Source organism: Haemorhous mexicanus, chromosome 1, assembly GCF_027477595.1.
Source record: "Haemorhous mexicanus isolate bHaeMex1 chromosome 1, bHaeMex1.pri, whole genome shotgun sequence".
Classification (NCBI taxonomy): Eukaryota; Metazoa; Chordata; class Aves; order Passeriformes; family Fringillidae; genus Haemorhous; species Haemorhous mexicanus.
Window position 1 is genome coordinate 157,226,590 of NC_082341.1, and position 17,147 is coordinate 157,243,736.

General features: G+C 52.4%; 4 protein-coding genes and 1 pseudogene across 4 annotated transcripts; 3 read left to right on the forward strand and 2 right to left on the reverse strand.

Annotated features, from left to right (window-relative positions):
• Positions 1–2,338: 2,338 nt before the first annotated feature.
• LOC132335973 (feather beta keratin-like) lies at positions 2,339–3,009 on the reverse strand. Its single transcript, XM_059863048.1, has 2 exons — positions 2,889–3,009; positions 2,339–2,697 (listed from the first exon to the last, which is right to left on the reverse strand). The coding sequence occupies exons 1-2, from the start codon at positions 3,007–3,009 to the stop codon at positions 2,339–2,341; spliced, it is 480 nt and encodes a 159-aa protein (XP_059719031.1).
• A 2,152-nt stretch (positions 3,010–5,161) lies between these two features.
• LOC132336049 (feather beta keratin-like) lies at positions 5,162–5,698 on the forward strand. Its single transcript, XM_059863171.1, has one exon. It carries the CDS (start codon positions 5,180–5,182, stop codon positions 5,519–5,521), a length of 342 nt encoding a protein of 113 aa, XP_059719154.1. The 5' UTR covers positions 5,162–5,179; the 3' UTR covers positions 5,522–5,698.
• Positions 5,699–8,252: 2,554 nt separating this feature from the next.
• Positions 8,253–8,917, forward strand: LOC132336114 (feather beta keratin-like; annotated as a pseudogene).
• A 2,558-nt stretch (positions 8,918–11,475) lies between these two features.
• Positions 11,476–12,502, reverse strand: LOC132336173 (feather keratin B-4-like). Its single transcript, XM_059863431.1, has 2 exons — positions 12,376–12,502; positions 11,476–12,177 (listed from the first exon to the last, which is right to left on the reverse strand). The coding sequence occupies exons 1-2, from the start codon at positions 12,500–12,502 to the stop codon at positions 11,831–11,833; spliced, it is 474 nt and encodes a 157-aa protein (XP_059719414.1). The 3' UTR covers positions 11,476–11,830.
• Positions 12,503–14,579: 2,077 nt separating this feature from the next.
• LOC132336237 (feather keratin 2-like) lies at positions 14,580–15,272 on the forward strand. Its single transcript, XM_059863562.1, has one exon. It carries the CDS (start codon positions 14,592–14,594, stop codon positions 14,928–14,930), a length of 339 nt encoding a protein of 112 aa, XP_059719545.1. The 5' UTR covers positions 14,580–14,591; the 3' UTR covers positions 14,931–15,272.
• Positions 15,273–17,147: the final 1,875 nt, after the last annotated feature.

Consider the following 17,147-nt stretch of genomic DNA (forward strand, 5'->3'; position numbering starts at 1 on the left):
CTCTGGAACAGCTTGGAAAGATCCCAGTGCCTGGGTGCAGTTCCTGGTGGATGACAGAGAGCTCATGGCCTTGTGTCTTGTACGGGATCACAAGATCAGGTATATGAGAGGCTGTTCAGGCTGAACCTGCTCCATATTTATGGTCCACTTGGATTCCTCAAATTCTAATTCCAACAAACTCTTACATGTGAAGTGTGTTCCTTGACCTCACTCACAAATCCAATGACAAACAACAAATGTGTCTGATCCCTTTGTTCCCAGGCTGCTCTGTGGCCTCAATTCCCTCATTCTGCATTCAGACCATCAGGTTTCAAAAGGATTTATATCCTGTAAATCACAATATTTTGTTCCTGTGAGCAAAACCGAGAAATTGTTACCTGATGGTCAGCGTGCTCCCCTTTCCCTCTCTGTCATGATGTGGGCGTGCCTTCAAGGAATTCCACAATTCCACATCCTTCTCTAGAGGCCCTGTCCCTCTGACCTTGAAGGCAGCTTTTAAGTGTGAGTTATTGTTATGTGAGGGTTGGCGTAATTTGGGAGGGTTTGCTCTGAAGGTCAGTGTCAGGGAGGGCTGAATAAACAACGAAAACTTGGGGGAGGTGCTTTCCTCTGCAAGGCAACCCTGTGGCCCAGGTGTGGTGGTTTGTGGGTGTGTTGTGAAGAGGAGCCCCATTCCTTCCCAGCCCAGTCTGGCTGTTCTGGGATTTGCAGCTCTGCTGGAGGTGCTGCCCCTTCCCTCACATTTCATGCCTTCCCACCCTGATCCCACCTAGCTAAGCCTGACACTAGACCTGACCTTTCCTGTTGACTGTGCTCTGTGGGTGTCTTGGTGCCCATGTTGCCTTGAAGGTTTTGGCATCCAGGGCCTTTGGGGTCTTTGCAGGCTCTGAGTGCAAAGGGGTGAGGCCACATGTCATCGTCGGAAAGAGGATTTGGAGGTTGCTCAGGATTGTTGGAGGAGAGCATTGCCTGATTCTCGACAACCAGGCAAGTCCAAATTGTGTCAGTGGCCTGAGAAGGGTCTGAAGAACTGGGCCCAGAGGCCTGTCCTAAAGTCCAGATAGCAGCAAGGCCCAGGATTTGGATCCTTTTGGCCAACAAGGAAAACCTAAATGGTCCTGGACATCTGCTGGAGCTCAGCAAGGCCATCTGCCAAGACCTATTTCTTGGAAGGAACGAGGATGTCATCCCAGATAGGAAGAAATATGTGGGTATCAGCTGGAACAATTGCTTTCTTTTCCAAAAGACCATTGTGGTCATGGGTGAGAAGAAATGGAGCTGGAGGTGTCCCTGTGCCCTTGTGGGAAAAGTGACCCCCCAAGGTTCCAGGAATGATATGGAAAAGTGTTGGGATGAGGCAGTGAGAGGTGACTGTTGGTGTTTGCTCAGCTCTGGTGAGGTCCTGTGTGAGGTGTTGTGGGCAGTTCTGGGCCGCCGGTGATGCGATCTCAGGGCCACCCAGATACAAATGGGCCTGCAAGATGATTCCTAGATGAGGAACTGGCAGAGCTGAGACTCCCAGGGGACAAGGATGGACGTGGGTGTGCCACCAGTGTGTGCAAATCCCTGATAGAGAGGGTTGAAGACAAGGGAGCCCTGCTGTTCTCTGCAGTCCACACATGCAGGACAGGACGGCAAGAGAACAAGTGACAAGAGATGGAATTCCATGAGCCAAGAATATTTCATTATGAGGATGATCAGAGATTGGAAGAGGTCGTGGATTTGTGGTCGAGGGAGATCGAAATCTGACCTGTCCATGGTGCTGGAAATGTTCTGCTGCTGGTCTTGCTTGAGCAGGGTAGTTGAAGCACTTGCACTCCAGAGCTGCTGCCCAAGAGGTTGATGTTGTTTCTCTCTTTGCTGGAAAGCTTCAGGAGTCATGGCCAGAAAGAGCTTGTCAAGTGTGCACTGGCATGGAGTGACTTTTCCATCTTTGTGATAGTTGTTGTATCAAAGACTTTGGCGTAGCAGTTTGCAGGGTGTGTGACATGCTCTGGAAGGTGTCCCCTCTTGTGCTTCCTGTGCCAGACTAGGTTTTTAGTTGTTTTGTGTATGTAAGGAAAAGTGTTGATGCCATGTTCCATATACCTTCAAGGGCCTGTTGAGCTCTAGAATGTGGTGGGTGAAGATGCAAAACCATTGGGAAAAAAAGAAAGGAAGCCTTGCAGGTTTGATGCAGCAAAATTTATTGGTGCAAAAGAATGAAAAGTCAGGGGACAGAAGGGGAAATAATCGGTTGTGAGGTGTGAGTAGGGCTGCCATCAGCTGAAGGGCTTTGCTGGCAGGAATTGTGGCCACAGCCCAGAGCTGGAGGTGTCAGGGGTGGTGCTGAGGGTTCTTAGCAGATGTAGCCGCCCCTTCTGCCATAGCAGCCCAGGCCTCCCAGCCCGTTGCCAAATCCACGGCCATAGCCAAGGCCATACCCAAAGCCACCAAAGCCACCAGAGATGGGCTGTCCCTGCACACTGAGCTCAGTGCCCACGGCAGCCGAGGAGGTGGATCCGACGGCGGTGTTCTGGGGGAAGGAGCTCATGATGGGTCCTGGCAGGGTGACCAGCACAGGGGAAGGGTCGATGATGACGCGGGAATCCTGGCATTGCAGGGCACAGGGCTCGTTGCAGCTGTTGGCCAGCGGGGTGGGTCCGCAGGGACGGCAGAGGCTGTTGCAGGCCATGGGTGTGGTGTGGAGGGTGCCTGGAAGAGAAGGGGTGAGGCAGTGCAGGGGTGTGGGGGTTTGAGGGGTGAAGTGTCAACAGGGTGAGGGAGTGTGGAGGCTGTTGTTTGTCTGTGGGGTGGCGTGAGGGCTGCTGAGGCTGGGGCTGAGCGTGCTGAAAGAGACGTGCCAGGCGTGCAGGAGCTGGAAGGTCAGGGGCATGAGACTCACCTTGTATTCAGCAGGAGCACAAGGAGAAGGCTTGAGGAGAAGTGTGTGAGGGAGAGAGGCTCTGGGCCGGCTTTTATGCTGGTCTTGGATGGGCAGGACAGCCTTTTCCCATGGCCTTGGGGCATTTTTTAGGCAGCCTCTCTTGCCTTGCCAAGCCTAGCATGAGGTCATGAGGTGGGGAGTGGTTTCATTTCATGTCATGCTCTTGAGGCTGCTTCCATCTGACCTTGGCGGCAGCATTCATGACTTGGTGTTTGTGTAGATTTGATTGTTCCATGTGTGTCAGGGAGGGGTGAATAAACAACCACAGCCCAGGAAAGTTGCAAATTCTTCTCTAATGTAATTTTATGGCACTCGTCTGCTGTGGTTTGTGGTTGCCTTGTGAAGACCGGGACTCTTCTGTTCTCCTGGATGTCCATCAGTTGCTGTGTCACCCAGGAATGCTGACAGAGCTGCTGATGTCCTGGGGACGTCCCTCTGCTATAACTTTTAAAGGTCTCAGTCCTTGGATGAAAGAGATCTCATGGCCTTTTGTTTTGAATGGGAACAAGATCTGGAAAACGAGAGCCTGTTCAGGCTGAACTTGTTCCAGTGTTGTGCTTTGTTTGCATTTCTCAAATTTATACAACAGCATACACTGTTATATAAAGTGCATTTCTACACCTCTTTCAGAAATCAAATATCGAGGAGCAAACCTGGTGCAATCAGTTTCTTACCGCGGCTGGTCTGTGATGTCAATTTCCACATTCTGCATTGAAGCTTTTTGGTTTCATAACTTTTATTCTGTAATCTTAATTTTGTGTTTCTGTTAGCAAAAGCCACTAATTAGTAGAAGAGGATCAGCAAGGTCCTCTTCTCTCCTATGTTATGGAGGGGGCACGTAGTTTTGCAGTTTTACTATTCCATGTCCTTCTCTTGAGACCCTGTCTATTTGACATTGGAGGACGCAAATATTAGATGTTAAGATGGTATTAATGATGTGAGCCAGGGAGGGCTGAAAACATGACCAATGCTTTGGAGAGCTAGAGTGTCATCAGTGAAGTCACCACGTGGCATTGTGTGCTGTAGTGTTTTGACCTTCTAACCCATCCACACCGCCAGGCTGATTTTGGGTTTGCAGGACGCTGCTTTTCTGGGGCCATTCCTTCCATCACGTTGTCTCCCTCCTCACTATACTGCCATCTCTCCATGCCTTTCCACATGACTGGTATTTCCTGCTGGAAATGGGAAAGCAATCCCTGAGATACAGAGAGGCTTTCTATGCTGCTCAAACTCTGGTGTTGGTTCATCTGTAACGCTCATCTCACCTGGGCCCAGCAAGGTCACACTGTGCGGTCACAGTGCTGAGCTCTGGACTTTTCTTCCTTTTAAGGAAATGTTGTGAAGGAAAAGGAGAACAAGACACAGGACGAGAACAATTCCTCATACGTTGATTAATCCATCCTTTTGGCCATGTAACCTTTGCTGCAAAAAACTCCAGCAGTTACCAGGACAGGATTAGGAAAAGAAACAAGCGGGTTGAGGGCAGTGTCCATCCTTTCACCCACCACTGCTGAGACTCAGCAGTGGATCAAGGATCTGGATGTGGCTGACCAAGAGTAGTGAAGGGAGATCATGACAATGATGGAACTGGAACATCCTTAAAACGAGAAGCTGAGAGAGATGGGAGTTCTTTCAGGCAGGAGGCAAGGATGCACATGGGACTTATTGTCAATATGCTCTGGAATAACTTCAGTGATGAATTCCCAGTTCTTCAAAGCTTTGGTTGAATCTTCTACATGTCCGGACACATGCTGTCACCAACGAGATAATGGTCACTAATTCTCTCCATTAAGAGTTGCCACAAAGGTCAAATGGAAACAGCCTCAAGTGGAGGACATGGAGTTGAAGAGACTCAGGAAGGAAAACACGCCCCACCTCATGACTCACCAGGCTGGGCCAGCCAAGAGCTGCTGACTAAAAAATGCCCCAAGGCCATGGGACAGGCTGTCCCGCCTCTCCAGGACCAGCATAAAAGCTGGCCCAGAGCCTCGCTCCCTCACATACTTCTCCCACATTTTCCACCTGCTCCTGCAGACAACCAGGTGAGCCTCATGCCCCTGAGCCTCCTGCTCCTGCACCCCTGGCCCCTTTCTTCCACCATACTCAGACCCAGCCTCAGCAGCCCTCATGCCTCCCCACAGACCAACAACAGCCTCCACACTCCCTCACCATCCTGCATCACTGCCCCGCACACCCCCACGCCCTTGCCCTGCCTCACCCCCTTCTCTTCCAGGAACCCTCCACACCACACCCATGGCCTGCAACAGCCTCTGCCGTCCCTGCGGACCCACCCCGCTGGCCAACAGCTGCAACGAGCCCTGTGCCCTGCAATGCCAGGATTCCCGCGTCATCATCGACCCTGCCCCTGTGCTGGTCACCCTGCCAGGACCCATCATGACCTCCTTCCCCCAGAACACCGCCGTCGGATCCACCTCCTCCGCTGCTCTGGGCACTGAGCTCAGTGTGCAGGGACAGCCCATCTCTGGTGGATTTGGCTTTGGTGGCTTTGGCTATGGCCTTGGCTATGGCCGTGGATTTGGCTACGGGCTGGGAGGCCTGGGCTGCTATGGCAGAAGGGGCGGCTACATCTGCTAAGAACCCTCAGCACCACCCCTGACACCTCCAGCTCTGGGCTCTGACAACCGCTCCTGCAAGCAAAGCACCTTGGCTGATGGTCACCATGCTCTCACCTCACCACAGATTATTTCCACTTCTTTCTCCTGCCACTTCATTCTTCAATATTTCACATCAATAAAGTTTTCTTGCTTTAAACCTGGGACGCCTCCTTATATTTTTTGTGTTACAATGGTCTCACATCCTCTCCCAGCACATTCTAGAGACTAACAAGCAACTGGGAGTATGTGGAAGATAGCAGCACCACTTCTCCTTACATATATGTGAAAACCACTAATAACAAATTATGGCACAGGAAGTACAGGAAGGGACATCTAGCAGAACATGCCACGCACCCTGCAAACTGCCACACCAAAGTCTTTGATACAACAGGTCTCTCCTTGGCACAAAGATGGAAAAGTCACTCCATGCCAGTGCACACTTGACAAGCTCTTTCTGGCCATGACTCCTGAAGCTTTCCAGCAAAGAGAGAAACAACATCAACCTCTTGGGCAGCAGCTCTGGAGTGCAAGTGCTTCAACCACCCTGCTCAAGCAAGACCAGCAGCAGAACATTTCCAGCACCATGGACAGGTCAGATTTGGATCTCCCTCAACCACAAATCCACGACCTCTTCCAATCTCTGATCATCATCATAATGAAACATTCTTGTCTCCTTGGCTCATGGAATTCCATCTCTTGTCACTTGTGCTCTTGCTGTCTTGCCCTGCACGTGTGGACTGCTGAGAACAGCGGGGCTCCCTTGTCTTCATCCCCCTCCATCAGGGATTTGCACACACTGATGGCGCACCCACGTCCATCCTTGTCCCCTGGGAGTCTCAGCTCTGCCAGTTTCTCATCTAGGAATCATCTTGCAGGCCCATTTGTATCTGGGTGGCCCTGAGATCGTCTCACCGGGCGGCCCAGAACTGCCCACAACACCTCACACAGGACCTCACCAGAGCTGAGCAAACACCAACAGTCACCTCTCGCTGCCTCATCCCAACACTTTTCCATATCATTCCTGGAACCTTGGGGGGTCACTTTTCCCACAAGGGCACAGGGACACCTCCAGCTCCATTTCTTCTCACCCATGACCACAATGGTCTTTTGGAAAAGAAAGCAATTGTTCCAGCTGATACCCACATATTCCTTCCTATCTGGGATGACATCCTTGTTCTTTCCAAGAAACAGCTCTTGGCAGATGGCCTTGCTGAGCTCCAGCAGATGTCCAGGACCATTTAGGTTTTCCTTGTTGGCCAAAAGGATCCAAATCCTGGGCCTTGCTGCTATCTGGACTTTAGGACAGGCCTCTGGGCCCAGTTCTTCAGACCCTTCTCAGGCCACTGACACAATTTGGACTTGCCTGGTTGTCGAGAATCAGGCAATGCTCTCCTCCAACAATCCTGAGCAACCTCCAAATCCTCTTTCCGACGATGACATGTGGCCTCACCCCTTTGCACTCAGAGCCTGCAAAGACCCCAAAGGCCCTGGATGCCAAAACCTTCAAGGCAACATGGGCACCAAGACACCCACAGAGCACAGTCAACAGGAAAGGTCAGGTCTAGTGTCAGGCTTAGCTAGGTGGGATCAGGGTGGGAAGGCATGAAATGTGAGGGAAGGGGCAGCACCTCCAGCAGAGCTGCAAATCCCAGAACAGCCAGACTGGGCTGGGAAGGAATGGGGCTCCTCTTCACAACACACCCACAAACCACCACACCTGGGCCACAGGGTTGCCTTGCAGAGGAAAGCACCTCCCCCAAGTTTTCGTTGTTTATTCAGCCCTCCCTGACACTGACCTTCAGAGCAAACCCTCCCAAATTACGCCAACCCTCACATAACAATAACTCACACTTAAAAGCTGCCTTCAAGGTCAGAGGGACAGGGCCTCTAGAGAAGGATGTGGAATTGTGGAATTCCTTGAAGGCACGCCCACATCATGACAGAGAGGGAAAGGGGAGCACGCTGACCATCAGGTAACAATTTCTCGGTTTTGCTCACAGGAACAAAATATTGTGATTTACAGGATATAAATCCTTTTGAAACCTGATGGTCTGAATGCAGAATGAGGGAATTGAGGCCACAGAGCAGCCTGGGAACAAAGGGATCAGACACATTTGTTGTTTGTCATTGGATTTGTGAGTGAGGTCAAGGAACACACTTCACATGTAAGAGTTTGTTGGAATTAGAATTTGAGGAATCCAAGTGGACCATAAATATGGAGCAGGTTCAGCCTGAACAGCCTCTCATATACCTGATCTTGTGATCCCGTACAAGACACAAGGCCATGAGCTCTCTGTCATCCATCAGGAACTGCACCCAGGCACTGGGATCTTTCCAAGCTGTTCCAGAGTGACCTCCCCAGGACAGCAGCAGCTTCCTCAGCATTCCTGGGTGCAACACAGTGACTGATGGACATGCAGCAGCACAAAACCGAGTCCCTGTCTTTACAAGGTACCCACAAACCACAACACCCAAGGGGCACAAAGTGACCTCACTGATGACATTGCAAATCTCCAGGGCTCTGGTTGTTTATTCATTCCTCCCTGACACACATCTGAAAGTGAAATCCTGCCAAATACCAACCCATGAAAACTGACCAGACAGACACGACTTAAGAGCAGGACACGGAATTGCAGAACATCACAAAGGAAAACACTCCCCATCCCACGACCTCATGCAGGTGGGGTGAGGCAAGAGATGCCACCTAAAAAATGCCCCAAGGCCATGGGACAAGGCTGTCCCACCCATCTAGGACTAGCATAAAAGCCAGACCAGAGCCTCTCTCCCTCACACACTTCTCCTGACTTCTTCTGCTTCTGCTGACAACCAGGTGACCCTAAAAACCCTGACCCTCCTGCTCCTGCACCCTGGCTTGTCTCTTCCAGCATGCTCAGCCCCAGCCTCAGCAGCCGTCACGCCACCCCACAGACAAACAACAGCCTCCACACTCCCTCACCCTGTTGACACTTCACCCCTCACACCCCGACAGCCCTGCACTGCCTCACCCCTCTCTCTTCCAGGCACCCTCCACAACACACCCATGGCCTGCAACAGCCTCTGCCGTCCCTGTGGACCCACCCCGCTGGCCAACAGCTGCAACGAGCCCTGTGCCCTGCAATGCCAGGATTCCCGCGTCATCATCGACCCTTCCCCTGTGCTGGTCACCCTGCCAGGACCCATCATGACCTCCTTCCCCCAGAACACCGCCGTCGGATCCACCTCCTCCGCTGCTCTGGGCACTGAACTCAATGCCCAGGGACAGCCCATCTCTGGTGGCTTTGGTGGCTTTGGTGGCTTTGGCTATGGCCGTGGATTTGGCTACGGGCTGGGAGGCCTGGGCTGCTATGGCAGAAGGGCCTATGGCGACATCTGCTAAAGACTCTCAGCTCCACTCCTGACACCAACCACCCACTCCCTGGAACTCATCTCAGGCATTGAGGACACACATTCCTCTGGGCCAAGGCTCTCCAACAGGCTCAGCAATTCTGGTTCCATTGTTGCCTTAAGGCATCATCTGCTCTCAGGGCAAGGCAGCAGCCAAGGGGTCAGCCTGGGCTACATTTAAACATGGCCCATCTGCCTCCTTCTCTTCTACACCCTTTCCGCTCTATCCAGTCCCCTCTCCTTCAAATCCCTTCTCCCAAGCTGGAGACCATTGGGAACATTCACCATCCGGCTGCTTCTTCTGTTTAGCAGGAAGGCCTTGCTGCTCTGGTCAAACCGACTGCACTCAAAGGACCTTGGCTGATGGTCACCCTCTTGGCCCCTCACACCAGCTGCCTTCTACTGCCTGCTCATGCCCTCTCACTCTTCTTTGGCCTCAATAAAATTCTCTTGCCTTGCAACCTGGGATGTCTCCTCCAAATTCCTTCGGATAATGGCATGCCAACCACACTTGGCACAAATCCGTGTCTCCACACACCATTTCGGGAGGGTGCAAATTGCACCAACACCACTCCTGCAATTGGTTCTGAAGTTCCGCTATACACTGGGACATACTGACACACTTTGTGACCATCACAGATAAGAACCTCACTTGCTTAATCACAGCCTGGACACACTAATGCAGCTCTATCCCTGATTCTGGCACAAGCCCCTCATGGCTGCTGTGTTCATTTTCACTAGACATCATGGCTCCAGACCCCCATCATCTTCCAGCCCCATCTGCAGCACTGCTCAAGCTGCTTCTTGTCTCCCTTATTTTCAGGTCCCAGAGTTGAACACAAATTTCCAGTCCTCCCCAACCAGAGCAGAGAGGCAGAATTCCCCCCCTCACCCTCTGTCCATGCTGTGGACATAAGCCCAGGACACGGGGAATTTCTGGTCAGCTCATTCTTGAGGTGGGGCAGGTCCAGTTCTACATCCACCAACACCTCAAGGCTTTCTCCTCTGGGCTGCTCTCAATCCACTCATCGTCCACTCTACAGCCATGTTTGGCATTGCTCCAAACCAGATGCAGGACCTTGCACTTGGCCTTGTTCAGATTCGTGAGATCGACAGTATCCCACATCCCCAACCTGTTCTAGCCCATCTAAATGCCATCCCTTCCCTCCAGACAACCAACCCCAATTCTCAGCTAGGAGTGCTCCCTGCTTTTGCTGATCATCCCACTAAATGCCAATACTCTGATTTCTGACTATGATTCCAAATTAGAACAATCCCAACATGAGTCTCTGTGGGTCGCCACTCATCCCTGTTCTCCACACAGGGATGTGGAGCCATTGACCACAACTCTTTGAGGGAGACCATCCCACCCATTCCTTATTTGCCAAATGGTCCAACCCACATCGACATCTCTCCAGCTGAGAGAAAAGGATGGTGTCTGGCACAGGAACAAAGGACTTGCACAAGTCCAGGTGCAGCTTACTGCTACCTCTTCCCTCATCCACCAATTTTGGGGTGAATACCAACTCATCAAAGCTGCTGCCAAGGTCAGATGGGCACAACCTCATGATAGGGACATGGAATTACAGAGCCGTGGGAAGCAAAGTGTTCCCAGCCTCGTGACTCTCCAGGCTGTGCCACGGAAGAGCCAGCCAGCCTGAAAAATGTCCCAGCGTCATGGCCAATGGCTGTCCCAAACCTTCAGCCATGGATCATCCTTGAGGCCTTGCTTTGGATATCCCTCACCTCAGTCTTGTCTTCCTTGTTCCCATAACCCAGAGATTTACAGAGTTCTCCAGTATCCCTAGAGCAGAACAGAGGCAGAATCTGCTGCTCCTGGATTGGAGCAATCCCAAACATGCAAGATAAAGGCTGGTGGATGAGGGGATTGAGCCCAAGGTTGAGCACATGGGGTCCTGGTGGATGAAGTATTGGACATGCCCAGCCATGTGAATGCACCAAACAGAAACACCACTGAATCCTGGGCTCATCCCCAGAGTGTGGGTGGAAGGTGAGGGAGTGACACTGTTCCTCTGCTCCACTCTGGTGAGACTGGAGATGGCAGTTCTGCTGTGGGCCCTGGAAACAAGGAAGACTTGGAACTGCTCAGCCAGATTTGGAGATTGCCCTGGAAGAAAATGACGGGCAGGCACAACTGATGTCCAGAAAAATTGCACACAACACCCACAAGGAGCTTGTGCCAGAGACAAGGCTGGACCTGCATTGGTGTCTCCAGGTTTGTGTTTCAATAGCTGAAGGGGGCATGTGATAATGCACTGGAAGGGCAAAGTGAGTCAGTGAGTAGCAGAACTGCAGAAATAAGACCTAAGAGTGATCTTGGTACAGTTTTTTCACCCACCCCAGGGGCCTCTACCACCCTGGCTTGGTGCTGAGTGCGACTAGAAGAAGCTTGGGAGAAGAAAGAAGGAGTCATCTGAGGTAGTGATGCAAGAAATCTTTATTGAGGTAGCAGAGTGAAAACTCAGGAGCAGCCAGTGGAAGGGAGCTGGTCTGAGGTGCAAGTAGAGTGACCATCAGCCAAAGGTCCTTTTCTTTGACCAGGTCTGGCCAGAGCATCGAGTCCTTCCTGCCCTGCCAGGGGAGCAGCCCAGCAGAGGGGCCCGATGGTCTCTGGCTTGGGAGAAGGGGTTTGCCCTGAGGGGACTGGACAGAGTCGAAGGGGTGATGCAGAGCAGGGAGCAGGAGAAGAGGAGGAGGCAGATGGGCTATGTTTGGGGGGAGCCCAGGCTGGCCCCTTGCCTGCTGCCTTGCTTGGTGCCTGAGAGCAGGAGCACGAAATTCTGAGCCCACTTGAAAATCTTGTCCTAGAGATGCGTCCTCAATGCCTGAGATGAGTTCCAGAGAGTGGGTGGTTGGTGTCAGGGGTGGTGCTGAGGTTGGCATCTTAGCAGATGGAGCCATAGCCCCTTCTGCCATAGCAGTCCAGGCCTCCCAGCCCGTTGCCAAATCCATGGCCATAGCCAAGACCATACCCAAAGCCACCAAAGCCACCAGAGATGGGCTGTCCCTGCACACTGAGCTCAGTGCCCAAGGCAGCGGAGGAGGTGGATCCGACGGCGGTGTTCTGGGGGAAGGAGCTCATGATGGGTCCTGGCAGGGTGACCAGCACAGGGGAAGGCTGGATAACAACTCGGGAATCCTGGCATTGCAGGGCACAGGGCTCGTTGCAGCTGTTGGCCAGCGGGGTGGGTCCGCAGGGACGGCAGAGGCTGTTGCAGGCGATGGGTGTGGTGTGGAGGGTGCCTGGAAGAGAGAGGGGTGAGGCAGGGGTGAGTGGGCGTGCGTGGGGAAGTGATGCAGGGGGAAAGGGAGTATGGAGGGTGTTCTGGGGCTGTGGGGAGGTGTGAGGGTTGCTGAGGCTGGGGCTGAGCGTGCTGGAAGAGAGGGGCCAGGGGTGTAGGAGCAGGAGGGTCAGGGGTTTGAGGCTCACCTGGTTGTCAGCAGGAGCAGGAGGAGAACTCTTCAGGAGAAGTGTGTGAGGGAGAGAGGCTCTGGGCTCGGCTTTTATGCTGGTACTGGAGGGGCGGGACAGTCTTGTCCCATGGCCTTGGGGCATTTTTTAGGCAGCAGCTTTTGCCCGGCCCAGCCTGCTGAGTCAAGCGGTGGGGAATGTTTTCCTTCCCTGAGTTCTGCAGTGTCATGTCCTTCGCTTGGGGCCATGTCCATCTGACTTTGGCGGTACCTCTAAACTGCCAGAATTAGAGACCAGTGTGTGTGGCTGTTGATGGCGCGTGTCAGGGCACATACAGGTTCAGCCAAATCTGTGGAGAACTCGGGTGTCATCCGAGGTCACTTTGTGGCATATTGAGAACATGTCCCATTTGTATTCTTGCCGCCTTCCTGAAACAACTCCCAGCTCTCTCAGCTTCTGCCCATTTTAAAGGACATCCCAGACCTCAACCCTCTGATTCCTGCCATTCAGATCCCTCTCAAGCCACCACACTGGACACATGGACTTGCCTGGGTTGTTGAGGATCATGCAATCCTCGCCTCCAAAAAGCCTGGACAACTTCTAAACTCTCTTTCTGACAACCAGACATTGTCCAGAGAAGTGATCTCTCTCCTCCACACTCAGACCAAGGAAAGACCAAGTAAAAACCCTGAATATCAAATCCTTCCATCACTGTAAAACTTCCAGACAAGAGGGACAGCAAGACACCCTCAGAGCATGACTGATGGTAAAGATGATGTCTCCAGTCACGCTTTGACAGATGGGGAAATTGTCTAGAGAGTGGGAATGGGGTGGAAAGTGCAACACCAAGTACTTGGAAGAGCTGCAAAGCCCAGACCACATTGTCAGGGCTGAGAGAGGCTGGGGAACTTTCCACAACACACCCACAGACCACTTCAAGCCAGTGCTGCAGGGTGGCCTCCGTTCTCCAAAGCTTTGGTCACGGCTTCATCCAGCACCCACAACACCAAAATTCCATCTCCAAAAGGCACACTTAAAGGCTGCTGCCAAGTGAGATGGACATGGCCTCAAGAGAAGGACCTGGAATCTGAGAATTCCACAAAGACACGTCCAAATAATGGCAGAGAAGGAAAGAGAGGTTGTTGACCATCCCTTAGTAATTTATGGTCATTTGCTAAGAGGAACATACCACTAAGACTCAGAGGATATAAGTTGTGAAACCTTACGGCTTGAATGCGGAATAAATGAATTGACGTCACAGACCAGCCTGGGAACAAAGGGATGGGTCCCATTTCTTCTTTATTTCTGAAATTTCTGACAGAGGTAAACAAATACATTTTACATGACAGATTAGGTCGTTGTTTAAATTTAGGAAATCCAAATGGACCATAACACTGTCACAAGTTCATCCTGAACTGCCTCACATTTCCCAGATCCTCTCCCCTGATCCCACTCAAGACACAAGGCCAGGAGCCACTCAAGACACAAGGCCTTTCATCCACCAAGAAACACTCACGGGCACCAGAATCTTCCAAGATTTTCAACTGTGACCTCCCCAGCAGCTCCTCAGAAGCTCTCTCAGCATTCCTGGGTACAAAACAATGATGGACATCCAGCAGCACAAAACAGAGTCCCAGTCTTCACAAGGCACCAACAAACCCCAGCACATGAGTTACACCACAAAATGACTGCACTGATGGCATTGCAAATCTCCAAGCCTCTGGTTGTTTATTCAGCCCTCCTTGATAAACACTGAACAATCAAATCGTCCCAAATACCAACTCCTGACAGAAAGCTGCCTCCAAGGTCAGATGGACATGGCCTCAAGAGCAGGACATGGGATCGCAGATTTGCATCAAGGAAAACACTCCCCACCTCATGACTCACCAGGCTGGGACAGGCAAAAGCTGCTGACTAAAAAATGCCCCAAGGCCACGGGACAAGAATGTCCCGTCCCACCAGGACCAGCATAAAAGCCAGCCCTGAGCCTTTCTCACTCACACACTTCTTCTGAAGCATTCCCATCCTGCTCCTGCTGACAACCAGGTGAGCTTCCAGCCCCTGACCCTCCTGTCCCTCCCCCCTTGGCCCCTCTCTTCCATCACGCTCAGCTCCAGCCTCGGCAGACCTCACACCTCCCCACTCTCCCACAACAGCCTCCACACTCCCCTTTCCTACTGCATCACTGCCCTGCCTCAACCTCTCTCTTCCAGGCACCCTCCACACCTCACCCATGGCCTGCAACAGCCTCTGCCGTCCCTGCGGACCCACCCCGCTGGCCAACAGCTGCAACGAGCCCTGTGCCCTGCAATGCCAGGATTCCCGAGTTGTTATCCAGCCTTCTCCCGTTCTGGTCACCCTGCCAGGACCCATCATGACCTCCTTCCCCCAGAACACCGCCGTCGGATCCACCTCCTCGGCTGCCGTGGGCACTGAGCTCAGTGTGCAGGGACAGCCCATCTCTGGTGGCTTTGGTGGCTTTGGCTACGGCCTTGGCTATGGCCATGGATTTGGCAATGGGCTGGGAGGCCTGGGCTGCTATGGCAGAAGGGGCTATGGCTACATCTGCTAAGGGCCCTCAGCACCACTCCTGACACCAACCAACCACTCCCTGGAACTCATCTCAGGCATTGAGGACACACATTCCTCTGGGCCAAGGCTCTCCAACAGGCTCAGCAATTCCGGTTCCATTGTTGCCTTAAGGCATCATCTGCTCTCAGGGCAAGGCAGCAGCCAAGGGAGTCAGTCTGGGCTGCCGGCAAACATGGCCCATCTGCCTCCTGTTCCTCTCCCACACCCTTTCAGCTCTGTCCAGTCCCCTCTCCTTCAAATCCCTTCTCCCTAGTTGGACACCACTGGGAACATTCACCATCTGCCTGCTTCTTCTGTGGAGCAGGAAGGCCTTGCTGCTCTGGCCAAACTGACTGCACTCAAAGGACCTTGGCTGATGGTCACCCTGCTTGTCCCTCACACCACCTGCCTTCTACTGGCTGCTCATGCCCTCTCACTCTTCTTTGGCCTCAATAAAATTCTCTTGCCTTGCAACCTGGGATGTCTCCTCCAAATTCCTTCGGATAATGGCATGCCAACCACACTTGGCACAAATCCGTGTCTCCACACACCATTTCGGGAGGGTGCAAATTGCACCAACACCACTCCTGCAATTGGTTCTGAAGTTCCGCTATACACTGGGACATACTGACACACTTTGTGACCAGCACAGAGAAGAACCTCACTTGCTTAATCACAGCCTGGACACACTAATGCAGCTCTATCCTTGATTCTGGCACAAGCCCCTCATGGCTGCTGTGTTCATTTTCACTGGACATCAGTGGCTCCAGACCCCCATCATCTTCCAGCCCCATTTAGAGCACCGCTCAAGCTGCTTCTTGTCTCCCTTATTTTCAGGTCACAGAGTTGAACACAAATTTCCAGTCCTGCCCAACCAGAGCAGAGGGGCAGAATTCCCCCCCTCACCCTCTGCCCATGCTGTGGACATAAGCCCAGGACACGGGGAATTTCTGGTCAGCTCATTCTTGAGGTGGGGCAGGTCCAGTAATACAACCACCAACACCTCAAGGCTTTCTCTTCTGGGCTGCTCTAAATCCACTCATCGTCCACTCTACAGCCGTGTTTGGCATTGCTCCAAAGCAGATGCAGGACCTTGCCCTTGGCCTTGTTCAGCTTCATGAGATTGAAAATATCCCATATCCCCAACCTGTTCATGCTCCTCTGAATGCCATCCCTTCCCTCCATGCAACCAACCCCACTACCCAGCTAGGAGTGCTCCCTGCTTTTGCTGATCATCCCACTAAATGCCAATACTCAGATTTTTGACAATGATTCAAAATTAGAACAATCCCAACATGAGTCTCTGTGGGTCACCATTCATCCCTGTTCTCCACACAGGGATGTGGAGCCATTGACCACAACTCTTTAAATGAGACCATCCCACCCATTCCTTATCTGCCAAATGGTCCAACCAACATCGACATCTCTCCAGCTGAGAGAAAAGAATGGTGTCTGGCACAGGAACAAAGGACTTGCACAAGTCCAGGTGCAGCTTACTGCCACCTCTTCCCTCATCCACCAATTTTGGGGTGAATACCAACTCATCAAAGCTGCTGCCAAGGTCAGATGGGCACAACCTCATGATAGGGACATGGAATTACAGAGCCGTGGGAAGCAAAGTGTTCCCAGCCTCGTGACTCACCAGGCTGTGCCACGGAAGAGCCAGCCAGCCTGAAAAATGTCCCAGCGTCATGGCCAATGGCTGTCCCAAACCTTCAGCCATGGATCATCCTTGAGGCCTTGCTCTGCATATCCCTCACCTCAGTCCTGTCTTCCTTGTTCCCATAACCCAGAGATTTACAGAATTCTCCAATATCATCAGAGAAGAGCAGAGGCAGAATCTGCTGCACTTGGATTGGAGCAATTCCAAGCATGCAGGATAAAGGCTGGGGGATGAGGGGATTGAGCCCAAGGAGGAGCACTTGGGCTGCTGGTGGATGAAGTATTGGACATGCCCAGCCATGTGAATGCACCAAACAGAAACACCACTGAATCCTGGGCTCATTCCCAGAGTGTGGGTGGAACGTGAGGGAGTGATCCTGCTCCTCTGCTCCACTCTGGTGAGACTGGAGATGGCAGTTCTGCTGTGGGCCCTGGAAACAAGGAAGACATGGATCTGCTCAGCCAGAGCTGGAGATTGCCCTGGAAGAAAATGATGGGCAGGTGCAACTGATGTCCAAAAATTGCACTCATCACCCACAAGGAGCTTGTGCCAGAG

Excerpts from the sequence above, each read along its gene's own strand:
- LOC132335973 (XM_059863048.1), bottom strand. The coding sequence starts at position 3,009 with ATGCCCCAAGGCCATGGGAAAAGGCTGTCCTGCCCATCCAAGACCAGC. Across the intron at positions 2,698-2,888 it reads CCTTGTGCTCCTGCTGAATA|CAGGCACCCTCCACACCACA; the intron begins CAAGGTGAGTCT and ends CCCCTTCTCTTC.
- LOC132336049 (XM_059863171.1), top strand. The coding sequence starts at position 5,180 with ATGGCCTGCAACAGCCTCTGCCGTCCCTGCGGACCCACCCCGCTGGCC.
- LOC132336173 (XM_059863431.1), bottom strand. The coding sequence starts at position 12,502 with ATGCCCCAAGGCCATGGGACAAGACTGTCCCGCCCCTCCAGTACCAGC. Across the intron at positions 12,178-12,375 it reads TGCTCCTGCTGACAACCAGG|CCACACCCATCGCCTGCAAC; the intron begins TGAGCCTCAAAC and ends GCACCCTCCACA.
- LOC132336237 (XM_059863562.1), top strand. The coding sequence starts at position 14,592 with ATGGCCTGCAACAGCCTCTGCCGTCCCTGCGGACCCACCCCGCTGGCC.